Source organism: Cheilinus undulatus, linkage group 22 (genome assembly GCF_018320785.1).
Source record: "Cheilinus undulatus linkage group 22, ASM1832078v1, whole genome shotgun sequence".
In the NCBI taxonomy this organism is placed as follows: domain Eukaryota; kingdom Metazoa; phylum Chordata; class Actinopteri; order Labriformes; family Labridae; genus Cheilinus; species Cheilinus undulatus.
In genome coordinates, this window is record NC_054886.1 from 457,870 (window position 1) to 483,587 (window position 25,718).

The window sequence follows — 25,718 nt, forward strand, 5'->3', positions numbered from 1 at the left end:
AGAGACATGGTAAAGGGCCTCAGGCTGGATTTGAACCTGGGCAGCCTGCATACATGGGGGGTGACTTTAACTACTAGGCCACCTGCCTCATTTTTCATTTCTGGTGAAAATGAGGCTCACATTATGGTTAAACACTGACCCTGTTAGGACCTCAGGTCAGACCCAAATTCAGAATCTGGCCCCTGCAGTGATTGAGTCTGACACCCCTGCATTAACAGAAAGAAATCTCTGGTTTTGGAAAGAGTTGATTTAATATGGTTGTTTATGCTTACCTTTCCTCCAGAAATATAAAACACGTGTCGGGTTCTGTTAGGGCATTGCCACACCTTCTATCAAATAACAGAAAGCATCAATATTACTAATAAAGTCTTGAACTGGAACGGGTTATCAATAAGGTTATCAGTTTCATGATGAAATATGGCTGACCCTGCTATCCCAGCACACAACTCTCAGTTAAAGCAGCGCTTCTCAGAGAGTGTAACAAGGAACACTGGTGTGCTTTGAGGCTTGTCGAGGTGTACTGTGGCAACTTGAACAACTATTTATCATTGCCAAGACTGTACAACAACTAAAGATACTTTAATGCACGCTGAAGAGGTTGTTTCCATGGGTATGAACACAGTGTGCCTTGAGATTTTTGCCTCGGAAAAATAAAGTATGAAAACAACTGCATTAAAGTCTTTTGTTGAAGGTATGCCAGTTAAGTTTTAACATATTCAAGTATCAATAGTGCATTGATTGGGGAAATATAATGGTATCAGTTGTAAAAACAAAACAAAACAAATAATAAGTCACTTTGGTCCAAACTGGGTCATTCTTTAATTTGCTTTACAACTGCAAATATTAATATTTGTACAAACTGTTAACCAATAGCCCAATTTCAAGTCTTTCAAGTCAAAGATTTTTTTTGGGGGTGGAGGTAAACAAGTTTAGACATTCTTCTAAAAATTCAGTGGCTGTGTCCAAAACCACACACTCATTCCCTACTCCCTCTCCACTCTATAGTGTGGAGCATAGTGGGCTGTACGGAAGACTCAACTGCAAAACGCAAAAAAGATTTTGCACACTATTCCGGCTGCAGGTGATGACGTAATGACCGTCAGTTAAAAGGTTTAGCAACAACGGCTCATAGATTTCCATGACAACAGCTGAGAGTCGAAATTAATGGTAAAATTTCACTGAAAAATTATACTGACATACTTTAACAAAAAAATAAAAATACTAATAGATAAAAAGTTTTGTGTCTTTAGTGACAAAATAATAAATATTTTTGTGAATAAATCACTTATTTTTGCATAAAGATGATGGTCTCATGTCCTGTAAGGGGAAAAAAGTTACTCCGTTTTGAAGAATTAACATTTTCTTACAGATTTGGTAAAACCAACAAACAAAAAAAAGCATTTTAAAAGTTTTTTTATGCTGCTCTCGCTCATCCATCATGTTTGAGAGCAGCAACCGCGATGCATGATGGAAAATATTGCTGGGCTACTGAGCAGCGGTTGTTCACTACTTTTCACAATGCATTGTGGGATAGAATGAGTGCACTATATAGTGAATAACTATGCTCAGAATTTGGACACCACTACAAACTGGCGTTTTTCACTAAATAGTGCACTACAGCAAACAGGGAGTGATTTTGGACACAGCCAGTGTGTTTTTTTCCCATCGATCACAACTGGGAAAATGGCGCCATCTGGTGGGAAAGAGTGAAAATGACAACTTTCACAAAAATACTAAAGAAAACCCCCAGCATTTGTTGCATGCATGTTTTTATATTCTAATGGCTCCAGGATCAAAAAATCTAATTATAATGGATGTAGATGGGACCAAATGGACACAAGGGACCCAAAATGGACCAATGGGATGCATGAAGGTTAAAGAGAGTACAATAGGTCTAATGGTTAAATTACGGTGTTTCTTACTATAGTGACTAAAGTGTAAACTATAAATGGTAAAATTGACTAAAGCTAACATGTAATTTCATCCAAAGACTGAGACTGAGTGTAAAATAGCTGCAGGTAGGGACAGAGGTGATTTCATTAGAGTGTGATTTGGGTAAACAGAGCATTAAACATGGCGGAAAGCCAGGCACTGATAGGGAACAGAAAGCGAGGTATGAACCAGATGAATTAACAGCAGAGGTGAGAGAGACTGAGTGAATGATGAAGAGGAGGTGTGTATTGTTGGGGAAGCGTAAAGACAGATGGATATACACACACCATCTGGCCTCTTTCTTTGTACAGATGGACGATCAGGAGCTCAAATGAAAAAGTTTCTGAGTCAGGCTTTGCTTATTTCTGATTATTATCACTGAGCTGCAGCAAAGTGAAATATTTAACTTTATCAATGGAGGTCACCCTGTAGGATTATGGGAAAATGTTTGCTCACCTTTCTCCTATCTCACACCTTAGCTTACACTCTGTCAGCTCACTTTTCTGCTGGATTCCCCTGAAAGGTGTTGATATAAGCATAAGGAGAAGAACAGATTAAAACAATCCAGTTAGTCCTTCTGCTGACGTGTCCGTTCATTTTCTGTTTGTCCTCTGTGGGTCAGACTGGAGCGGACTCTCGCTTACACCGGGAACTGGTTACACGTCAATCACAGGTCCAACAATCAAAGACAAACTTTCATAGTGACATCTGTGAGAGATTCAGAACGGACTAGTTTTACAGCAATGAAAATGAAAGATCAATATAATGAACAAGTGAGTGAGCAGAGGATAAGTAAGCATACCAAAGAGATATTCACTCATCTAAAATAGGAAACTGTAGGAATGTTTGTGGCTTAGAAACCTTGCAGAGCAGACTGGTAGACAAGGTTTCCTGTCTATTATCAAGCCGAAGAACATGTAATCAAATGTTGCATTGCACAATAGTGCCAAACAGTAAGAAAGACAATAAAATGCTTCAAAAATGTTGGACAGAGTGTACATTGAAGCCAACATTGTTTCTTGGCCTGTTTTTGACCTAAAACTTGTTAAATTACACGTAGCAACTGTACCCATCTGCTATGCCATATAGCCAAGCTTCCCTGCTGGAGTGACTGGTGGGTCCTTCTTAAAGGGGCAACCCGTATAAAATCACTTTAGGCTAACCGCCAAAAGCCTTCATACATCTGATCTGATCGATCCGCAAGAGTACTGAAGAACAAGTTGCTCACTAGTTAAGGTCTTTGCACACTGAGTCTGTTATGCATTGTTTTCCAGATTTGTAATCCAAAAAAATCATCACACACTTGAACCTTGCACAGTGAGTCCGCTGCGTTTCATTGTAGCTCTGTGACCTGCTGACCTCCTGTTGACTCCTTGCTCTCGCTGCAGGACGTAATTTTGATATAGCGATGATTTACTTTCGGGGTTCAATGCATTGTGTTGTGTTTTGAAAGAACCAGATATTCTACGATTTTGACTTCCTGTTTTGAGCTTTCTGATCGATGAGGATTGGCGTGGTTTGACAGCCACTGGCGCTGAATTTAGACCTACAGCGTATCTCAAATGAAGCACAGTGGAGCGGTGCGTCGGGACGCGCTGGTGCCGGGCTGGAGCACGTGGAGTGGAACCGCTCTGATTGACTAGAGAGGGAGCGATTTGCTCCGCAGTACAGCTGGAGGATCGCGGCACAGCTGATGTGGAAACTGGGGTTAACACAGAGCTTCATACAGCACCAACTCGAGCGTCACAGCTGTGCCAAGTTGGAGAAATGGAGAGCAACTTTTAATTCAGTCTCTGTAGAGAACAAACTTCTGCCTTTACCTGTATATTTCCATGGTTGATATCTACATAATATATGGGCAAGCTGTGGGGTTTATGGTGAGGTTTCGGTGCAAGAAAGGGAGAGAGTTGTACCTTACTCCAGTGGTTCTCAACCTTCTCAGCCTGGGACCCTCAAAATAAAGGTGGAACCCCGCTGTACCTGAGGGTGGTTGAACAGTAAGGAACATTCAAGAATAGTCGTGTGCAGACAAAGCTGCCTATAAGAGGGGACAAAGGGGGAGGTTTCTGGGACCCAGCCTAACTGGGGGCCTATGGAGGTCAGCAAAACCACGGCCCATTGTGAAGTTAAGCTGTGAAAACCATATTTTATATTTGACCTGAATAATAACCACTCTTATCAAAGAAACAATTATCTTTATTTATTCATTTAGCCTTCTTTAGATGACAAAAAAAAACTTGTTAAAAACATTTAAATAGAATAAGACTGAATTAAACTGGTTAATAATGGCTAAAAATGGTGAAAAGGTGGTAAAATTGGATTTTTAAAGAACATAAATGGGTTCAAAGTGGCAAAAATTAGATTAAAGTGGGAAAAAAATAGCCAAAAAAAAGGTTAATGTGGCAAAAATGGGCACAAAAAGTGGTAAAAGTGGATTAAAAAGTGTCTGAAATAGCTTTGAAGTGGAAAAAATTGTTGAAATTAGGTGGAATGGTATAAAAAAAATGGTATAAACTGGCAAAAATGGGTTAACTGGTTAAGATAGGCGGGGGGGTAAAAATGGGTTGATTGAGGCATTAATGGTCAAAAGAGGAATTGGCAAAAACAAGCAAAAAGTGATGGAAAGGGTTTAACATTTGGTAAAATTGGTTTAAAGTGGCAACAGTGTTATCTAAAAATATTATATTATTATTTTTTTTTTTTTTAAATATTTTATTTTTATATTTTGAAGGCATCTGGTGACCCCCTCTCAGTGTCTTGCGACCCCCAAGGGGATCCCGACCCCAAGGTTGAGAACCCCTGCCTTACACAACCCAACTACAAAAGCAGTGAACTATCCCTTTAATAAATGAGACACATACTCTAAGGTTTTTCAACCTCTGGCTGTAAATGTGCTGATGTCCTCACTGTAACTGTAGCTCCATTTAAAATCACTGTGTGATTCATATTACCATGTTACATAATCGTGTTGTCTCTGAGCATGTCACCTTAATGTGTCTCCTACTCGCAGCACTACGCCCTAACAATTAACATTCACCTGGGAGAGCTGTCATTAGGACGGCCCGGCTGAGCCAGCACTAAAGAAAGGCATCACTAGATTGGTTTCTGAGGAGATGCATCACTTCAATCAAAATTTAAAGGAACATACCGTCACATAGAGGAATTCAACACAGCATTATGTTTTCTACCTCTGGGTGCCTCTTTTTACAGTAGAGTCAGTTTAGATTAGAATAGTCCTGAAAATGTAGAAATAAATTCAGAAAATCTGTTTTTATGAACGTATTTTTATATATGTGGTCAGGATTGTTTATGAAAAGTGCAAAGAATAAGAAGGTTTCAGAGCAAGAAGGCAGAGGACGAAGCAGGAGGAGGCAGAGACGTAAAGGACAAACGGAGGACAAGGACAGCAGATAAGGGACACATCAAGAGCGGCACATATAGTCTGAATCAGAGAAGTTCACAGGGGTGAGAAAAAGCAAGACGGGGAGGAACGCAGACAAACCGCAGGAGAGGCCAACAGACACAAATGGCAGAACTGGGAGCGAGATGGACTGACAGGCGAGTAAAAGCCGTACAAGTGAGACGGAGGAGGGGGGTAAAGGGGGAGGGGGACGAGAGATGAGCGTAGTGGCGGTTGTTGCTCCCAGCGGAGACATTATGTTTGCTCCAAGTCTGAGCCTGTCAGCCCATCCTTCTCTCCCTCCCAGCATCCATAGCTGCTTTTCTCTGACCAGCATCCAAGACAGCGACAACAATCAGGTCTGTTTGTTATTACTGGTGGAGAGATTCAGCCGGTCCTGTCAATCAAACTGCCCCGCCACCTCCTTATCCTGGAGGAACTGAGGAGCCCTGGTCCTGAATACAGATTAGATGGTGTTAGGGATGGTGTACAAATTAAGCAGAATTAAATCTGTTTGAGAGATTTATCATTTTAAACAATCAAACTTCTACAAACTGTGTGAAATGTAAAGAAAAAAATAAATACCACGTGTTACAGCATTATGAAATTGTCATTATTTTATAATAGGTGATATAAAAATGTACAGAAACATAATAATCCTGATTATTTTTAACTATTAAAGAGGGAGAATCACGCAAATTAGTTGTCAACATTTAGGACAGCGAGTGGAACTAGCAGGGAGCAGCCAGCAGTTTAGATCAGTGCTGCCCAAAGTGTGGGCCGGGGCCCACTGGTGGGCCTCAGAGGTACTGTAGGTGGGTCAGGAGAGGTCATTTTCAACAACTACAAGATTATAGAAATGTAGCTGTCAAAAGATTACATTTTTAATCACGATTAATCTCAGTTTATGTAGTTAATTGCCATTAATCTCACCCTTTTTATGTTTTTTAAAATTCCGCTCATTTCAAGTTAAAAGGTTGTAAAAAGGGTGTTTGACCTTGTCTGCTCTGATGTCAAAGTTAGATATACATATTTAAAATAATAATAATTAAAAAAACAAAGTCATGATTAAAAACAAAATGTATATGACAGTGTGTATGGGCCAACCTAAAGATAAAAAAAGAGGGAATATGTTAATTTATAAGAAAAAAAAGTCAACATTTTGGGGAAAAAATTGACATTTTTGAGAGCATAGTCGTATATTTACAAGGAAGCAAACAGAATTTTTGAGTTTAAAAAGTTGAAAATTTACGTCAAAAAAAGAAAGTTTCCAAGTTTAAAAGGATTTAAATTTTTAAATCAGAAACTCACATATGGATTGTTCCCTCTGGGTGGAGAGTGAGTCTTTGCCCCAAGTGAAGGACTTCAAGGAACTCTGGGTCTTGTTCAGGGTAAAAGGGAGTGTGAGATTGACAGGATTGGCGCAACATCAGCAGTGCTGCGGGGGTTGTGGTGAAGACGGAGCCGGGTTGAGAGGCAAAGCTCTCAATTTACCGGTCGATCTACATCCCAACCCTCACTTATGGTCATGAACTCTGGGTAATGACAGAAAGAATTAAATTGTGGATACAAGTGGCAGAAATGGGTTTTCTCTGGAGGGTGTCTGGGCTCAGCCTTAGAGATAGGGTGAGGAGTTCAGACATCTGGAGGGAGCTAGGAGTAGAGCCGCTGCTCTACTCAAAAGGAGCCAGTTGGGGTGGTTCAGGCTTCTGATCAGGATGCCTCCTGGTCGCCTTCCTGTGGAGGTATTCCAGGCACGTCTGGCTGGGAGGAGACTAGGGGAAGACCCAGAATGCACTGGAGGGATTACACATCTTGTCTGGTCTGGGAACGCCTCGCAATCCCCCAGAAGGAGTTGGAAAGTGTCACCAGGGAGAGAGACGTCTGGGTGGATTTGTTTAGCCTGTTACCCTGGCAACCCGGTCCCGGATAAGTGGTAAAAGGTGGATGGAACCCAAATATTTCAGCTTAGTTTTGGTTCATTTTCATTAACGACTTTTGGAGCAATAAATGTTAAAGAACAATTGAATGTAGGCCTATTATGTTGGGATTTTGTCCTGGGCGGGCTTGGCTTTTTCTACGATACTGAGGCATCTAACTGTCACCCAGTAGTTCTGGTTGCTAATAAAATAAACTACTCTCACCTATACAATAACTCACCTGAGGCCAGATGAAGTCAGCAGAAATGCAGGTTACATAAACAACGTTGTTTCTAAAGACACTGTGTTCGCCACTATCTTGCTAAAACTCAGCGTATTTCCCAGCCCTAGACTGTGTGTGTTTGTTTTAGTTACACACAAGTGAGCTTTTCCATCTACAACAAGGTCAGAAATGAGCTTTTCATTCTGTTTTCACTCCTATTTTAAGCTTAGGTGTCTCTCTTTAAGCCAAACTCCATATCCGTCTGGCACAATTTAATGGAAAGGCAGAAAAACAGATTCTTTACAGTGACTCAGTCCTCTGTTCTCCTCCTCACCTCTATTATCATCTCGTTTTATCCTCCTGCAACAGGAGGCTGGTGTAAGGACAAAAGGACATTTGCTCCATCATTTAGCCCGTCACTCCCGCTCCCTCTTTATTGATCTTGTGCACTACAGCTCACACACTCAAGCGTTGTGAATGTGCTGTTTTTCCTCACAGCAGATTACTTTTTGTAATTTACATACAGCCTTTTCTTTCCCCATCTCTTCAGACGGCTTAAAGAAGCTACAAAGTGAAACTGTGGAGATCCTTAAATATCTCAGGGCTGAACCGGGCTGCCAAATCTCTCCTGAGGAAGTGTATCAGGACACAATGAGAAATGTTCAGCCCTCATCAGTGAGTAATTCTTGTTTATTGTTCCCTTTGTCCTGGCTGGAGTTGCTTTCACTGCGGCTATGTTAAATCTGTCTGCAGGTTTAAGTGTGGAGCTGAGGAGATGAGGATTTACCGGACTTGTGTGTGATCAATAATTAATGCTGTGTGTGCAGGGGGGAACACCACATGGCACAGTGAAGAAATCACCCCAACACAGATAAGAGGACTGAAAATTTAATTACCCTGCTTTTCTTTTCTTTTCTTTTAAGGAAAGAAAATCAGAATCTTTTATCATCTTGGTTTCAAGAGATGAAAAATATGAATTTATGTAACACCAGATTAGAATCAAGCCGCTTGATGACCATCTTTAAAAACAAGCCATTCCAAATGGGCTGGTAGACGCAGGTTTTGCAAGATTTTTGGCTCAATTTAAAGGTCACATGTTATGCAAAATACGCTTTTTCAGGCTTCTAACAAAAATGTGTGCCCCTGGCCTGTCAACAATTCTGTGAAGACTTTCCACAAGGTTTAGGAGTGTGTTTATGGGAATTTTTGACCATTCTTCCAGAAGCGCATTTGTGAGGTCACACACTGATGTTGGACGAGAAGGCCTGGCTCTCAGTCTAATCAAGTCTCAGTCTCTAATTCATCCCAAAGGTGTTGTATCAGGTTGAGGTCAGGACTCTGTGCAGGCCAGTCAAGTTGATCCACACCAAACTCTCTCATCCATGTCTTTATGGACCTTGCTTTGTGCACTGGTGCACAGTCATGTTGGAACAGGAAGGGGCCATCCCCAAACTGTTCCCACAAAGTTGGGAGCATGGAATTGTCCAAAATCTCTTGGTATGCTGAAGCATTCAGAGGTCCTTTGACTGGAACTAAGGGGCCAAGCCCAGCTCCTGAGAAACAAGTCCACACCATAATCCCCCCTCCACCAAACTTTACATTTGGCACAATGCAGTCAGACAAGTACCGTTCTCCTGGCAACCACCAAACCCAGACTCGTCCATCAGATTGCCAGATTGAGAAGCACGACTGGTCACTCTCCACTGCTCTAGAGTCCAGTGGCGGCGTGCTTCACACCACTGCATCCCACGCTTTGCATTGCACTTGGTGATGTATGGCTTGGATGCAGCTGCTCGGCCATGGAAACCCATTCATGAAACTCTCTACGCACTGTTCTTGAGCTAATCTGAAGGCCACATGAAGTCTGGAAGTCTGTAGCCATTCACTCTGCAGAAAGTTGGCCACCTCTGCGCACTCTGCGCCTCAGCATTCGCTGACCCCGCTCAGTCATTTTACGGGGCCTACCACTTCATGGCTGAGTTGCTGTCATTCCCAATCACTTCCATTTTGTTATAATACCACTGACAGTTGACTGTGGAATATTTAGGAGTGAGGAAATTTCACCACTGGACTTGTTGCACAGGAGGCATCCTATCACAGCACCATGCTGGAATTCACTGAGCTCCTGAGAGCGAGCCATTCTTTCACAAATGTTTGTAGAAACAGTCTGCATGCCTAGGTGCTTGATTTTATACACCTGTGGTCATGGAAGTGATTGAAACACCTGATTTCAGTTATTTGGATGGGTGAGTGAATACTTTTGGCAATATAATGTATCTCTCCTTTCTTCTGTTCTTTCTCTGTGCAACTGCCTCTAAATAGTTGAACACTGACACTAACATCCTGCTACTTTTCTCACTCCTGTGTGCCTTCTGTGTTTGCACACAGCCCTGCAGTCTCATTGCCTTATATGGGCATAAAAGGGGCTTTTCTTTATGCTAATTAAAAAAAAACTTGTGCACAAGCTTCTAGTTTAAGAATGAAGGTGTAAACCATGCAGCAGTTTAAGAACATTTCATGAATCAGACTCAGGTTTTTTGCAGAAACTTTTTACTGTACATATCTTTACCAGAAAATTTTAGATAAACAACAATGACCTCTGCAAGGCCAAACAAGTACATTAGCATGATTTTTAAGGTTTAAATGTGTGCACATGCATGCTTTTATTAAACCGCTTTAGCGACCCCATATGCTGGCGCTGCCTAACAACCACATTTCTGCCTCTGCGCCTCAGATCAAGCCCTTTCTTTGTCACTGGGAAAACACCAAAACATACAGGACCAGAGTTCTGCTGCTCCATGTGACCTTTGACCTCCCTCCGGAGGAGCACAAGGAACAGAGGAATTCTCTTTGGGCAGTAATGACCTTGACCAGTAATTGCTTCGGGGACTCTGTCATCCCCTAATCACTATTGTTTTCCTTGAGGCGACGTTCACTGATGAATATCTCCTTCAGATTAGGCCATAAAGAAAAGAGAATAGATGATCAAGCACATTTACTAATACGACTGTAACTATAGTATCACAGGCTGTTAATCCAGCTCACAAGATAAACCGGGGTCTCCACAAATCTTTGAAATATTTATAAAAGGGGACAGAATTAAATTAGATGAGGTGCTTGGATGATCCGTATGGGAGAATGGGCAGAAGACTAGAAATAAAATTATACAAAATAAGCACAGAACAAACAGAATGATAATAGACAAAGAAAATTACAGCAAAGATGCTTTAAATGTGAATGATTAAACTGATAAATATAGATTAATGATGGAGCTTAAGAGGCTGGAAAACTGCTTTTCTCCTCTCTCTGAGCCATTACTGGCAAATGTACAGCTGGGAGGAGGTACTTCATTTTCAAATCCTTTAAATAAGTGTTGTAATTATCTGCTAGTGTGTGCGTTCGGGAGTGTGTGTGGTAGCGGAAGGGAACACGTCTGCCACAGAGGCCCATGAAAGATTAATGCTGAGTAGCCACTGGAACAGTGCCGCAGCAGAGGAGAGCCTTTGTTATTGCTACTAAAAGGTAAGAGGAAACACCTCACCACTTTGGCGAATGTTAGTTTGGTGAAAAGTACTGCTGAGATCTGAGCAGAGGAAGACGGAGTTAAAGGTTCAACTGGCGAGTCTCAAGGTGCTAGTTTGCAGCTGTATTTAAGGCAGTAGAAAGGCATTGTTGAACTTAAAGTTTTTGCAGGTTACTAAAATGTGTGAAGGCTTTGAAACCCTCTGAGCACAGGTAGACTGGTGGTCTGTATGTTCCAGACAAACACAGAACGGCCGGTAGTCCGTTATCACTGATGGCTTTTTCTATCAGACATACCAGTCTCATTGCTGATCCCAAACAACAATAACACAATATCCAAGAGTTTTATATCCACATTTGCAGGACAGTCTCAGTTTACTCTAGGGTGCTGGAAAGGAGGCTCAAGGCGCAGCCAGGGGGAGGAGGGTTTCCGGTTCGGGGTTGTCAGAGTTCCATCTCTGCTTTTTGCAGACGATGTGGTTCTGCTGGCTTCCTCGGCTGAGGACCTCCAGCAGACATTGGAACGGTTTGCAGCTGAGTGTGAAGCAGCCAGGATGATAATCAGCACCTTGAAATCTGAGGCCATGGTTCTCTGCTGGGAAAGTTGTGCTTGCCCCAAGTGAAGGACTTCAAGTATCTCTGGGTCTTGTTCACGAGTGAGGGTTAAAGGGATTGGCGCAGCGTCAGCAGTACTGAGGGAGTTGTGCCAGACCATTGTGGTGAAGAGGGAGCTGGCAAAGCTCTCAATTTACCGGTTGAACAACCACCCAGCCCTCACCTACGGTCATGAACTCTGGGTAATGACAGAAAGAATGAGATCATGGATACAAGCGGCCGTAATGAGCTTCCTCTGGAGGGTGTCTGGACTCAGCCTTAGACCTCAGACATCCAGAAGGAGCTAGGAGTAGAGCCGCTGCTCCTTCACATTGAAAGGAGCCAGTTGAGGTGATTCGGGCTTCTGATCAGGATGCCACTTGGTCGCCTTCCTGTGGAGGTGTTACAAGTACATATGACTGGGAGGAGACCTCAGGGAAGAACCAGAACTTGCTGGAGGGATTACGTATCCTGTGTGGTCTGGGAACGCCTCGGGATTCTCCAGCAGGAGTTGGAATGTGTCGCTTGGGAAAGGGACGTCTGGGTGGACCTGCTTAGTCTGCCAGTTCTGGATAAGTGGATGAAGATGGATGGATGGATGGATCTCAGCTTTATGTATACCAGGGATTTTCAAAGTGTGTGAAAGTGAGCCTCCCCTAAGAAGACCTGATCCATTTGGTGGACCCCCACTCACAAAAAGGATTCAAATTTTAACAAAATTCAACAACATTTCAAACATTTATGTCCAATCTTTAAACATTTTTAACATTAATATATTTTGGATATTTTGGTTTCCAAATGTCCTTAAACATCTGCCTTTCCCTCTTATTCAGTTAAAATGCCATTAAATACCCCTTTTTCATATTTTTTGGGACATTTTATAACTTCTTTTTGATTCTTTTTCCCCCATTTTTTCCACTTTTATCCAATTTTTGCCCCTTTTTAACTGTTTGGTCCATTTAAGCTACCTTTCAACATTAAATATCCTTTTTTTTTTTCAATTTTTTTTGGTAATTTTTGCGACGTCATTTTGCCCTTTTTCACAATTTTTTTTTGCCACTTTTTGTCCTTTTAAGCTACCCTTTGCCATTACATACCACTTGTTTCCTCTTTATTTTCCCTATTTTGCCTCTCTTGACTGCCTTTTGCCCATTTAAGTCACTTTCCACTCATTTTTTGTCACTTCTCACACATTTTTGCTACTTTCTGATCAGTTTTCCACTTTTACTCTCCATTTTCACCAATTTTTTGCTGCTTTTTGACCATTTTTGTCACCTTTAGCCTATTTTTATTGCTACTTCCAGCTGTTTTTGCCTCTTTTTACCTCTTAGATTGTGGCTCTTGCAAAGGTATTTTCAATCATTTGGCTCTTCAGTTGAGGAACACTGCTCCATTACTATAGTCCCTATAGTAACTATAAGTTTATCCATTTTGCTCCATGCACAGCAGAGGTTAGCAAAGCAAATCACCTTTTTTTCTGGTTAATGGTTCCGCGCCTCCCCTGAGGCTCTGTGGCGCCCCCCAGGGGAGGCCCGCCTCACACTTTGAAAACCACTGATGTATACTGATGTCCTGCTGGGGTCAGCCCTACACATGGGTCTGTATGTGACTGACTGACTGACTCTACTTTTAGAGCCATACATATTTTTAGTTTTGCTTTAGCTCTGTCTGTTCTTGTTGTCCCTGTCCAAATCTGCAGACCTCAACAGCTGATCAGGACATCGCACACTGAAGCTGCAAGTTCCATCTTAAAATAGTGCCAAACACAGAGGTCTTTTGGCCTGTTTTTATCTAGACCTTTTTTATTTACACAGAGAAACTATACCCATCTGTAGTGCCGTGTAGCCCAGCTTCCTTGCAGGTAACTCTTGCTTAAAGGGGCAATGCACGCTAAAATCTCTGGAGATTAATGCCATTCGCTTTGCAACTTCAAAAATATCCCTTTAATCACCAGGTCCCCTCCTATTTTAATGACCTCCTCCACTGCTACCTTCCCATCCATAGCCTCTATTCATTAAACACCAACCTCCTCTCTACACCAATCACAGAAATTGTGTTCCCACAGCTGCCCCTCCCTCTGGAATTCATTACCTCTTTAGAAACAGTTTTAATGCTGATATTCTCATTAGCTTTAAGGAGTCAATGATCGTAGAAGGAGTTAGCATCTTTTGCTCATAAACATGTAGCTGTTTGTTTGTGACTGTGACCACATGTCAGATAACCACTCCTTTAAGCTGCCTTTTATTAAAGGTTAAACTGACTGTCTGTTTTTGCTTATGGCTAGCTCTGTGTGTCATTTGATGCTGAGCAGCTGGTGTTCAGAGGAAACATTCAGCTCTTTTCTGCTGAAAACAGCTGCCTACTGCACCTGCTTTTCAAGCAGCCTGTTCAAGGTGGAAGTTCTGCCTCCAAACTAATCTGTCTCCAAATTCAGAAATGACTTTGGAGGCGATTCTGTTTCACCCACAAGCCGGCAGTGGAGGCAGTAACAGAGCCGAGCCAAAGTCTGTGAATGATGGGGCAGGATGGGAAATGATCAGACTTCTAACACAGCTTTGTTAAACATGAATCTGATTGGTCAGTCGTGGCATTCTGTGTCTGCTTTTTTCTCCGGCAGTGCTCTGCTATAATGAGGAGACTGCTGCTCCAGCCAGGGGCGTAGTGGGGGGGCACTGGTTACCCGGGCTCACAGTGGGAAGCCTACAATGAAAAGTGTCTTTTAATTTATTTTTTCCTGATAGTTAGTGTCATTGTAGAATGGACCTTAGGAGCAGTCAGACCATTGAAGGAGGCAGAGGCAGGAAGTGGAGCAAGCCCAAGAAAATGGGCATTTATTTTCTGTTTCCACAGTGCAGCATTATAGTGATGAACTCATTTGACAGCAAAACCCCGGACAGACTAACCCTCCATGCCAGAATGAGTGCCCTTATATACCCCCCTTCACTGGGTGCCACCACAGGCAGGGATGCCATTTCAAATCAAACCTTAAACAATATTAATAAAACCCCAAATCCATAAATATATACAAATACCCCGAATAATATTTACATTGAAAACAATTATTAATTTTAATTTGATTAATCAAAGCCCAAAAACTAGAAGAGAAACAATTACATTTACTTCCCACCCCCTGTACCAATCTGCTGGATTGAGCCCTCCCGGAACTATAAAGCGGTATACTGTTGCCCGCGGGACTCTTTTACTGGCGCACTAGCCTGGGAGTGGAGACAGAGAGGCACAGGTAAGTGATCAGCGCATTCATACATCACATGTAAGCCTATATTTCAATCCTGACAATTATTCTTTGCACTACATAAATTAACTAAGCCACAGAATCCTCAGTCTGAGCTAGTAATTTACGTTCTCTCTTTTTAAAGGTGCCGTGACGACCGGCAACAAGCTGAACAGCTGATCGGCTGCAGGACCTACACACACACACACACCTACACCTGCACTCCTAACGGTTACCAAAATAAATTAACCAAATAAAGCTTTAAACTTTAACTAATCCCTGGCTGATAATTAATTTATTATCATGTAACTGTCCACAATGCTATTTAAATTACTTGTAAGCTAAACGTAGCACAATGCCGTGTCAATTCCTCAGCTCACTCTGCTAGTAACAGAGTCTAACAGGATCTCTGTTACAGTCATTATTGAATCAAAAGCGGCTAAAAGAAGCAGTCAGCAGACTGAGATTTGTATCAAATAGAGTAACAGACAACACTGGGGGGCTCCTGCTCCTCCCTTAAAAATGTCGAAATGGTGTAGCCCAGCACTGAAAAATAATGTGAGTATAATTAATTTAATCATGGTAAAAATAATGCTCATAAATGGGGAATTTATGGTTAAAAAATACATTAAAATGTATAGATAGTTGTTAAAGGGATGCATTATTTGTTGTGTGTCTTGCTGGCTAAGGGGGGCCCTGTGTAATATTCTCTCCCAAAATCTCTAGCTACGTCCCTGGCTCCAGCCACAGAATTATGAGGTCTTGCTTTTTCATGCCAGGCTGCAAAAAGTCGGTAAATCTGGCATGGGGAAGGATTGGAAAAGCAGGAAGAGCCATAAGTCAGTTCATGACGCAACAGACGCAACGACTTGTGAATGGAAAAGAAAATGTAACTAGATCCAACAGGACAGAGCAGTAAAAATCTCAGCCAGTTGCTGTCCTGTCTTTGATCACCATCAGTGGAAAAGTTCAGTTAAATGTGAGTCAAAAGAGTGAAAGTCTATGTGGAAAATCACCATGCCATTAAAGCAGCCCAATCTTAGAGTATAAGGGACTTAACAGCCAAAAAATTATGGTCTTTTTTCAAATTATTCCAAATGTTCCAAAGACAAATCTACTGGATGAGTTGCCAAAACATCTGTTTTCTCTACTGTTTATCCCTTGGGGGTCGCAGGGTGCTGGAGCCTAACTCAGCTGTCATTGGGCGAGAGGCGGGGTACACCCTGGACTAGTCACCAGTCAATCACAGGGCTGACACATAGAGGCCAGGCATGCTCACACTCACAGCTACGGCCAATTTAGACTCAACAATTAACCTAATGAGCATGTCTTGGGTGGTGGGAGGAACCCATGCATTCACGGAGAGAGCATGCAAACTCTGCATAGAAAGGGGAAGAGAACCAGGAACCTGAGGTACCAGCGCTAACCCCTGCACAACTGTGCAGCCCCATCACTAAAACATGTGGAGCATAAATGAAGAGTATACCAACTTGGTATATTAGACCTGGTGTGTGGTTTAGCATTGTCTTTCTGAAATAGTCAAGGCCTTCCCTGAAAGAGACGTTGTCTGGATGAGAGCACATGTGCTCTAAAACAGGGGTGTCAAACTCAGTCACAGAAGGAGCTGGATTCTGACTTAAGGTCTAACCTGAGGGCCTAACAGGGCGCACATTTAACCAAACTGTTGACCTCATTTTCACCAGTAATAAATTATGGGTTAAAAGGTTAAAAGGTTCAAAATCTGAGAAAAAAAAGTCAAACCTAATAGTTCAAAAGGTCAAAACACAAAATTAGATGTTAAAATAATGCTTTAAAAAGGCATTTATATTAAAAAGAAAGTCACAATCATGTTTTTAAGGCAAAAATGTGACTTGAAATTTAAAATGGTGCACCTAAAAGATCAAAATTCAAATGATTAGAGAAAAAGTTAAAATTATAAATTGGAAAGGTCAAAATAGATAAAAAAAAAAGTAAAAATTACAAACTGAAAAAGCAAAATTATTAGATAAAGTCAAAATATTAATTGAAAAGTGTAAAATATGCATATGCATATGTCCTAACTTTTTTGGAATCAATGCATTAGTTTCAATACAGTTTCTTGTTTCAAAATCTAGTTTTGCATCTTCTTTTTTTAGCATTAGCAGAGTTTCTCTGTGTTAAAAGGGCAAGTGAATGCAACTTCATTTGCGTACAGTGATATCGGGGCGATGTGATGCTGATGTAGAAACTCAGATCAGAGCAGTATGAAAGATCATTTGAGAATCTTTCATCTCCATCACATCTCTATGTAAAATCACAATGATTTAACAATGGTTACCATCATTTCTAGCATCTCTGTCCTTATAAATCTTTAATGTTAGCAGGTAAAAGATATTAAACAACTGAATTTCCTCCTAACTCACCGTCCCTTATCTGCCTCCACTCCAGCAAACATTTTATTCTAATAACCTAAAAACCACTAGAACAGGGATGCTTTTTAAAACGTCTCAACACCCGTGCTGAACTTCTGAAATGAGGTCAGTTCTTTGACTACTTGCTAAAATCTCCAGCAGCCTTTTGGGCTCAAACGCAGCACATGCTAATGATTACATAACTGACTGTTACGGCTCTGCTCTGCCTCTTCTCAGACCCTGAGGCCAGCCATGCCCTCCTCCTCTATTCCACTTCTCCATCTCCCCTCCTGCTCTTTTCTCCGGTACTCACGTCTGAGCTGAACAATAGCAGGAGGAGGTATTTTAAGGTGAAAGAGGGGAAGAATCCTCCTCCTCTCTTTTGTCCTCCCTCATTCCCCATCTCAGAGGGATTTTCTCAGACAATTTTCTCCTTCCTGTCTCTTTCTCTACCCCCATGGTTCTTTCCCTCAGTGAAAATGGGTCACCTTTCCTCTGCCAGGAGGATGCCTGGGCAAGTATAACCTCTGTGTATGCAAGGTCTCTACTGTCTAGGGGGGTTCCAAGCCCTGGAAAAGTCATGTGCAAGGACCATTTTCTGGGGCTCATTAGGGGAAAAGTTTACTCATGTTGATGAGGTAAGGCTGAAATATGTTTTAGGGCTGCTTTTGACATTTTTGCATGTTGCACTTAGGGGTGAGATTACACCGGTTACATATTGAGTTTAGGGCCAGATTTGCTCCAGTGAGACATCCTGAGGGCCGGACTATTTGGTCCAGAGGTGTCAAAGTCAATCTAAGGAGGGACTGAATTTAGCTCTAACCTGAGAGTCTGGCAGGGTCAACATTTAACCATAAACTGTCAACCTCATTTTCACCAGCAATAAAATATGAAAAAAATTAACTTAACACTGATGATAAATCATTTAAAATTAAAAAAGTCTAAATGAAAAGTTTAAAGGCTCAAAATCTGAGACAAAAAGTCAAACTTATGTATTCAAAAGGGCAAAACACAAAATTTAAAGGGAAAATGATTTTTAAAAGGGAAATACAAGAGAAAAAGAAATCACGAATTTAAAGGTGAAAACATGGGATTTGAATCAAATATCAGGGGTTTAAAGGTCAAAATATGGGATTTAAAAACAAAAATCATGAATTTAAACTTCGAAATATGCAATTTAAAAGCCAAAATCATGAGTTAAAAACGTGAAATATGGACTTAAATTGTCAAAATCATGAGTTTAAAGGTCAAATATGGTATTGAATAGTAAAAATCCTGAGTTTAAAGGTCAATTGTGATATTAAATAGTCAAAATCATGAGTTTAAAGGTCAATTATGGTATTAAATTGTCAAAATCATGAGTTTAAAGGTCAAATATGGTATTAAATAGTCCAAATCCTGAGTTCAGAGGTCAATTATGGCGTTTAATAGTCAAAATCATGAGTTTAAAGGTCAATTATGGTATTAAATAGTCAAAATCATGAGTTTAAAGGTCAAATATGGTATTAAATAGTCAAAATCATGAGTTTAAAGGTCAATTGTGGTATTAAATAGTAAAAAACATGAGTCTAAAGGTCAATTATGGTATTAAATAGTCAAAATCGTGAGTTTAAAGGTCAAATATGGTATTAAATAGTCAAAATCATGAGTCTAAAGGTCAATTATGGTATTAAATAGTCAAAATTCTGACTTTAAAGGTCAAATATGGTATTAAATAGTCAAAATCATGGTATTAAATAGTCAAAATATGCAATTTGAAAACCGAAATCATGAGTTTAAAAGGTAATATTGGATTTAATAGTCAAAATAAAGTACTGGATACAATAAATTTGGTTTAAAGGCAAAATATCCACAGTTGCATGAATATCAATGAGAGTGCAACAAGCTTTATGCTATAAAGGAGGAGGCTGGGGTGGAGGAGGTGAAGCTTTGCCTGCAGAGTGGTGCATCAGCATTAATGCAAGCAGGGATTAGAGAGAAGGATGCCATATTTAAATGTTCTGCTGTGATGAGAGAAAGAGCTGTGATAACTGAAATCAGCTGGTTATCAACTGATCACGGCTGAGCATATAACTAACATGTCCTGCATGAACGCTGAGCTTCATTTTCTGGAAATAATATCTGTTAAGTCGTTTGTGCTAAAAAGGAATAGGACCAATACTGTTGTCACTAAGAAGTTTAAAAGGCAGCATCTGAGATGGTAGGAGGGTGTATTAGTGCCTGAGGCATGGGTAATCCACACATCTGTGAAGGCACCCTTAATACTGATATAAGTTTTTGAGCAACAAATGCTTCAGTCAGGGCAAAATCAACTTCAGGGACATTTAGCACAAGTGCAAACAGCATGGCTTCAAAATAGAAGACTGCAGGCAGTAGACTGCGCTGCGTGCAGTCCAGACCTGCCTCTTATTGAAACTGTATGGTGCATCATAAACCTCTTATTACTGAGTTAGTTAAGATGTGCAGCAAAAAATGGAAAAAATTCCACTTTCAGGTAAAAATCTTCTGTCAACTTACAGAGTGTCATAAGAAGAGAAGTTGATGAAACACAGTGGTCAACTTGCTCCTGTCCCAGCTTTTTTGGAATATCTTGCATGCACAAAATTAGCGATGTGTGTACTTATCAAAAAATGAAAGACAGAATATAAAGTTTATGTAAGAATAGCTAATGTCTTGTCTTTGTGTGTAAATCACTATACGCTTATTTTATTAAACATTTTATATGATGTCCTAACTTTTTTGGAACTAAAGTTCCACAAGAGCCAATAAGAAGTCAGTATGAAGTCAGACTAAGTCAGTACTCCACATCATGTGCCGGGACTCTGAACCAAAACAGGCTCCAAACCTTTGAGATCCAAACATTCATCGTGGTTTGCAAAGAGAGACGCTTGAATTGAGGACAGACGATAACAAATGTGCCTCTACAAAATAATGCTTACACACCGTATATGAGGCAGGATGTATCCATCCTACCTGATAGAAACCCCGTATCTCCTCGTATGCATGCGGGGAGCGTTAGACGGCCTTTGAAGTGAGCGCACCGAAGCACTTCAAACAAGATCTCACACGCTTTGCTTGTGTGCCAAGAGGAAAAGGCTGAAAAAAAGGGCTTTTCTCTGCATCCTGATACAGTGCACTCTGATCCACCCTCTGTCTCTTCATCTATTCTTCCATCTTGCTCTCAAATCTGTAACTCTGCTGCGCCGCGGCTCTCTGCACATCAATGCGAAACGACTCTCTGGAAGTGCTGTATGAGCTGTTTCACCTGTCGTAGCCGACAAGTGCTGCTGTGACCGAGAGTGGGAAAGTGTTTCATGCTCAGATTCATATAGACGTTCACAGCGATGTGGATGTCACCACCTCAGCTTGATGCTGTGACTAAAAGGGAAGCAGTCTGGGCTGAGAAGACTCAGACAGTCTAATGTGACACTAGTGTGATGCTGTTTTAAGTCATTTCTGAGTGAGGAGTGCTTGTTGGACAGAAATAACAGAGATGGGAAATATTCTCAAATGACTGTTGGATTACTGTCAGACCAAAAATGATGTTTGGAAGGAAAAAAAAAATGGATGCATGTTCTGCATGGACCACCCTTGGGAGTTATGCAAGCTAGACAGATAGCCATTCAATTCAATACCTTGCCAGTGGAGCAAGCTGGGGAATGAAAATCTCACCAAAGACGGTAAAAATAACAAAAGTCTGTTTTCCACCAAGAAAAGCTTTCAGTCCAGGTCTTTGCTCTCCTTTTCATAAATATAATCCAATGTTGACTAAAGCTGCATCCCCTCTAACCATCCGCCTTTGTTTACAAGCTTGCAGTCACTCTAACTAAACCACGCCCACAATCACCGCCTCTTCTCTTCAAATGAATCTGATTGGTCTGGCAACTCTCTGACCAGGATAAACTGAGTCAGCCTGAAAATTTGCAGACATGGAATCTGGACAGTCTTTTATCACACTTAAGCATTTTTCCAGCACTTCCAACAGCAACATTATAGTCTGCATGAGTCAATCTATAGGCCTTTTTAATAAGGAATATGAAAATAACAGGCATGCACGGTAACTCATTCAACCTGATTCAAAGTGATGCAGCAGAATCACAAAAACATAAAGCAATTCCGAAATACCAATCATGCACAATTGCAAAGCAATTATTTTTTCACTTAAAAATATCACATATGCACATGATTACAGATTTAGACTTTTACAAGGTTAGCATATATGCCCTCAAACAGAATCCATCCATTTTGGGGGATCGTGGGGGCTGGAGCCTATCCGAAATGTCATTGGGCGAGAGGTGGGTACACCCTGGACTGTCAGTCAATCACAGGGCTGATATATAGAGACAGACAACCAGGCACACTCACACTCACTACAACGGGCAATTTAGAGTCACCCATTAACCTAACGAGCATGTCTTTATTGATGGGAGGAAGCCAGAGAACCTGGAGAGAACTCGCACATGGGAGAAGATGCAAACTCTACACAGAAAGGTTCTGATGCAACAGTGCTAACCCCTTCACCGCCATGCAGCCAATTTAAACAGAGCCATAGAGTTCAACTTAACTTATGTTCAACCTACATCCCTTTAAGTCTGCAAGGTCTCCCGTTTCATTGTAGTGTCAGGGCCAGAGTTTTTCATCAGTTTGAGATATGAAAGTCGCTTTCTTATTGGCTGTTTGGCAGCTGCGTCAATGCAGCGTCTCAGCTGGATTTCTTTTTCAGCTGGCATGTTAACAAGGCAGGGCTTTCACTTGACTTCCTGAATGCTACCTATTGAGGTAGCATGGGGCGGCATGAACGAATGCAGCCGCCTGGCAGCAAAACAAAGCCCTACACTTTCACCAGAACTGACAGCGTGCCCATGGAGTTAACATCTTTCCCGACGGAGACTCAGAAACTGAAAGGAGGAGGACGCGGAGCAGCACGACAATTACAGCCAGTGGGGAGGAGAAAGAGATGGTGTTGTGCGAGAAGGCGGAAGCGGGGCAAACAAGCCGGGCTGCAGGCTAGGCTAAGAGTGGCCCCACACAAACCTGTTAAACTAAGTTTCTTTCTCCCTCGCCAGCAGGATGGACGACGTGAGGCTGCGCATTTCTAACCACCGCTTGGACAACTGTGTTTGCTGCTACAGAGGAGACTGCCAAACATTTGTGTTTTTCATTGTGTTTTTACAATGCAAAGACAATAAATGACATCTATGTTCACCTGCTTGTGCTAACACTTGCTGTTCCTTCTGCGACTGAACCATCCAGAAAAGATAAATCCCCAGATGAATAAATCTTAAATTGTGTCTCTTTGTGTTAAAAGCCCTTTCTCCTTTAGTTTTGTCCTTTTTGCTCCTGCCTTGAGATAATTTTGGTAATTTGGACACGCTGCTGTGCCAGCGTCTCCTCACCTTGTATACAAACTAAGTTTTGATTGGCATATTTACCAGTTATCCATTCTGCTTACAGGATGCATACTGTGCCGAGTGGGCAGAATTGCAATTGGTTATTCCCTATATTTTCTCGTGCATATTTTGTCGGCCCTTCCACAGTGCTTCTCTTGGCCATTTCCAAGCTTACCTATGCAGGTGCAACATCCGTGACTGGAATTCTCTCCCAGTATTACACAGCACATTTTTATGGAGTAGGCTCCAGCAAATACCATGAAGACAGAAGCGAGGGTAAAAATAAATGTCACTGTACCGAAGTGTAGAGGTAGCCCTCGCTGTTCATGGCAACGTAGAGCCCTGTCTTGGTGCTCTGGATGGCCACTATCCTGAGCCCCACAGGAATCAAGTTGAACTGCACTGTAAAAAAGAGAGAGAGAGAGAGTGAAGGGACGTTAGAGCAATCATTCTTTCCCTTAAATGCTCACAGTGCTTCCACACGGCATAAAAAGACAATTGCTTTCCAGCTGTCTCTTATTTCATCGCCCCCTGTTGTACAGTATATCTGTCAGAGGCGGGACTGGGAAGTGTGAGAAAAAGAGAGAGTGAGAGGCAGGGAAGGATTAGGAGAGGGAGATTTAGGAGGAATAAAGTCTGGTTTGCTGGTACACCGGAGGTCAGACAACGACGGGGAGTGACAGGACGGAGAATTCCCCCCGCTGGAGAGAGAGAGAGAGAGAGAGAGAGAGAGAGAGAGAGAGAGAGAGAGAGAGAGAGTGAGCACAGCTTAGCTGAAAGCTTTAAAAATACAGTACATTAGAAAGTGACATCTCCCGAGCCTGCTTTGAATTCATTTCCTCTGTTCTGACACAGTAAACAGCACTTTGTAATGCAGTTCACTGAGTCCCCTTCATACAGGGCCTTGGATTTCTTATGTGCATAGCTCTCCATATAAACTAACCTCAACCTGGCCGCTGGAGCAGCTAGCACATTTGGAAGTTTGGGCCCGTGTGTTTGCAGTGCATGTAAATTTGTTTGGGTACTTTCTGCCCATGAATTTAAGCACAAGCATGTGCACTTGCACGTGTTTTTTCTCTGCAATCTTCCCGAGTGCATGCCATTGAAAACAGTGCCTTATAAGATGTGACATAGGAAGTTGAGTGATACTGACACAGCAGCCTCCAGCTGCCAGCTGCTCTGTGATCACATTGTCATGATGGCCAAACACTTCCATGACAGTGAAGAGCTCGGACTGGTTGTGGAAGGAGGAAGAAAGCTAACACAAGCTTCAGAGGTTGAACCACGTAACAGCCTGAATTAAAGCAGTCAAAGGGAGATTTTCCTTTGGGAGAAGGAACTGCAGGGCAACTCATGATACACAATAATAATAAAATCACAGTACAATTATTCTGTCATAATTGATAAACTGTATGGACAAACATATTCAGCTGCCTGATCATTACGCCAACAAGGACTGTAATGAATTTATATTCAAATAAATACACTTCAATCTGGAGCTGACCATCCTTCTGCAGCTCTAACAGCCTCCACTCTTCTAGGAATGATGTCCACACAATTTTTGAGTGTTTTTGTAGGAATTTGTGCCCATTCATTCTAGAGCAGTGTTACTCAACCCTGCTCAACCAAAGAGCCAAAATGTCAAAAAATACCTTTGCAAGAGCCACAATCTGATGAAAAGTGGCAAAAACAGCTTGAAGTAGCAATAAAAATAAGTTAAAGGTTGCAAAAATGGTCAAAATGCAACAAAAATAGGTGAAAAGGGGTTAAAATAGGGAAAAAAGCAGAAAAAAATTAAGAGTGTTTTGGAATAGGATAGTTTTGAGTGTGGAATCGTTTCTGTAATAGAAGCGTGTTTGTCGTTAATGAATTAGTTTTTGATTCTTGGCGAGCGTTTTGTCAGTTGCACAGCATTTCCCCTTTTGGTGTTCCTGAATAGAGCATAATGGAGAGAGAGATAGAGAGAGGCTGTGATGCAGCCCCCTGTATTGTTATTTTAATATTTAGCAGTAAAGCTCAATAATCAGCAGAAAACAACTTTAGGGTCACGATGCTGAACATTATGATTCTATTGGTTGAGCCAAGTTCTGAGTCAAATATAGGTCTAAAATAATTTGCGAGTCTGTACAGTCAGTCCAGAAAGTTCACACTGGTATCAGATCAGTACTCGGTATCGGCCGATACCCAACAATACCCAATTGATACTGATTGGTGTCAGAATCTGTATCAGGAAGGAAAAACATGGTACTGGAACATCTCTACTTTGAATAAGAGTACTTCAATACAAAGGAACTAAGCCAGGAAGAGTCAGCCAGTTAATTTATGAATGTCGAAATACCAAATCACATTAATGGTTGATGACTCCATCCACTCTGCTGATGCTATGGGGGCCGTAGAATAATCAAGTAGACACCAAAAGCTTGAGAATTATTTGCAAGTCTTGAGTTGGGATGCACCACGCGTATCATCTGGCCTAATATCAGGCTAGCTTCAGTTAGCTACTGTATGTAAACATCATGACGAACTTCAGCTTCGTAAAATTAGCCAATCGTATCATCTTTTTTTTTTTTTTTTTTTGGCAATTAGATATCAGTGTTACCTGTCGTGAAAGTTTGTTGTAAAGCCCATTCAACCATAAACCATGTGCAATTTGAGTCAAGCATCTTGTTTTAGGGCTAACACTGAGCAATAATGGCACAACAGGTGATACAGACAGTAGCCACGAGAGACCACCCTGCAGATCAATGCTGAGCTCATGCATAAAACATAGATGATCGTATCTCACTAAAGGCATGTTTGTTAGACTTCAGCATTAGAATATGTCAGATAAAGCTTGTTCTGCAGCTCTGGACATTAAAAACAGCACTGCTGTGATGCTATTGCAGGCATTGAGTTGTTTATTTTTCTTTGACAAATTACAAGAATGCATTATAGAGTGACAGCACAGCTGTCAGAATGACAGATGTCTCACAGAGATGAAAAATGAAGTCTAAGAAACGTGTTTTGGATTCATGGAGCCTCTAGCTGCTTTTAAACAAATCAATTTCAAATCAAAAGTTCTGCCAACATAATGGATGGAAGTTAAGTTATCAGATGGAGATAGAAAGTCAGTGCTA

The 25,718-nt window shown here is 41.4% G+C and overlaps 1 protein-coding gene across 2 annotated transcripts in view; it reads right to left on the bottom strand.

Annotated features, from left to right (window-relative positions):
• fgf11a (fibroblast growth factor 11a) overlaps positions 1-25,718 on the bottom strand; it is a 191,699-nt gene that overhangs the window by 34,351 nt on the left and 131,630 nt on the right. For both annotated transcript variants that reach the window (XM_041779762.1, XM_041779763.1), the window contains exon 3: positions 22,901-23,004. In XM_041779762.1, coding sequence (XP_041635696.1) covers positions 22,901-23,004 — 104 coding nt within the window. The remainder of the gene's footprint in view (positions 1-22,900; positions 23,005-25,718) is intronic.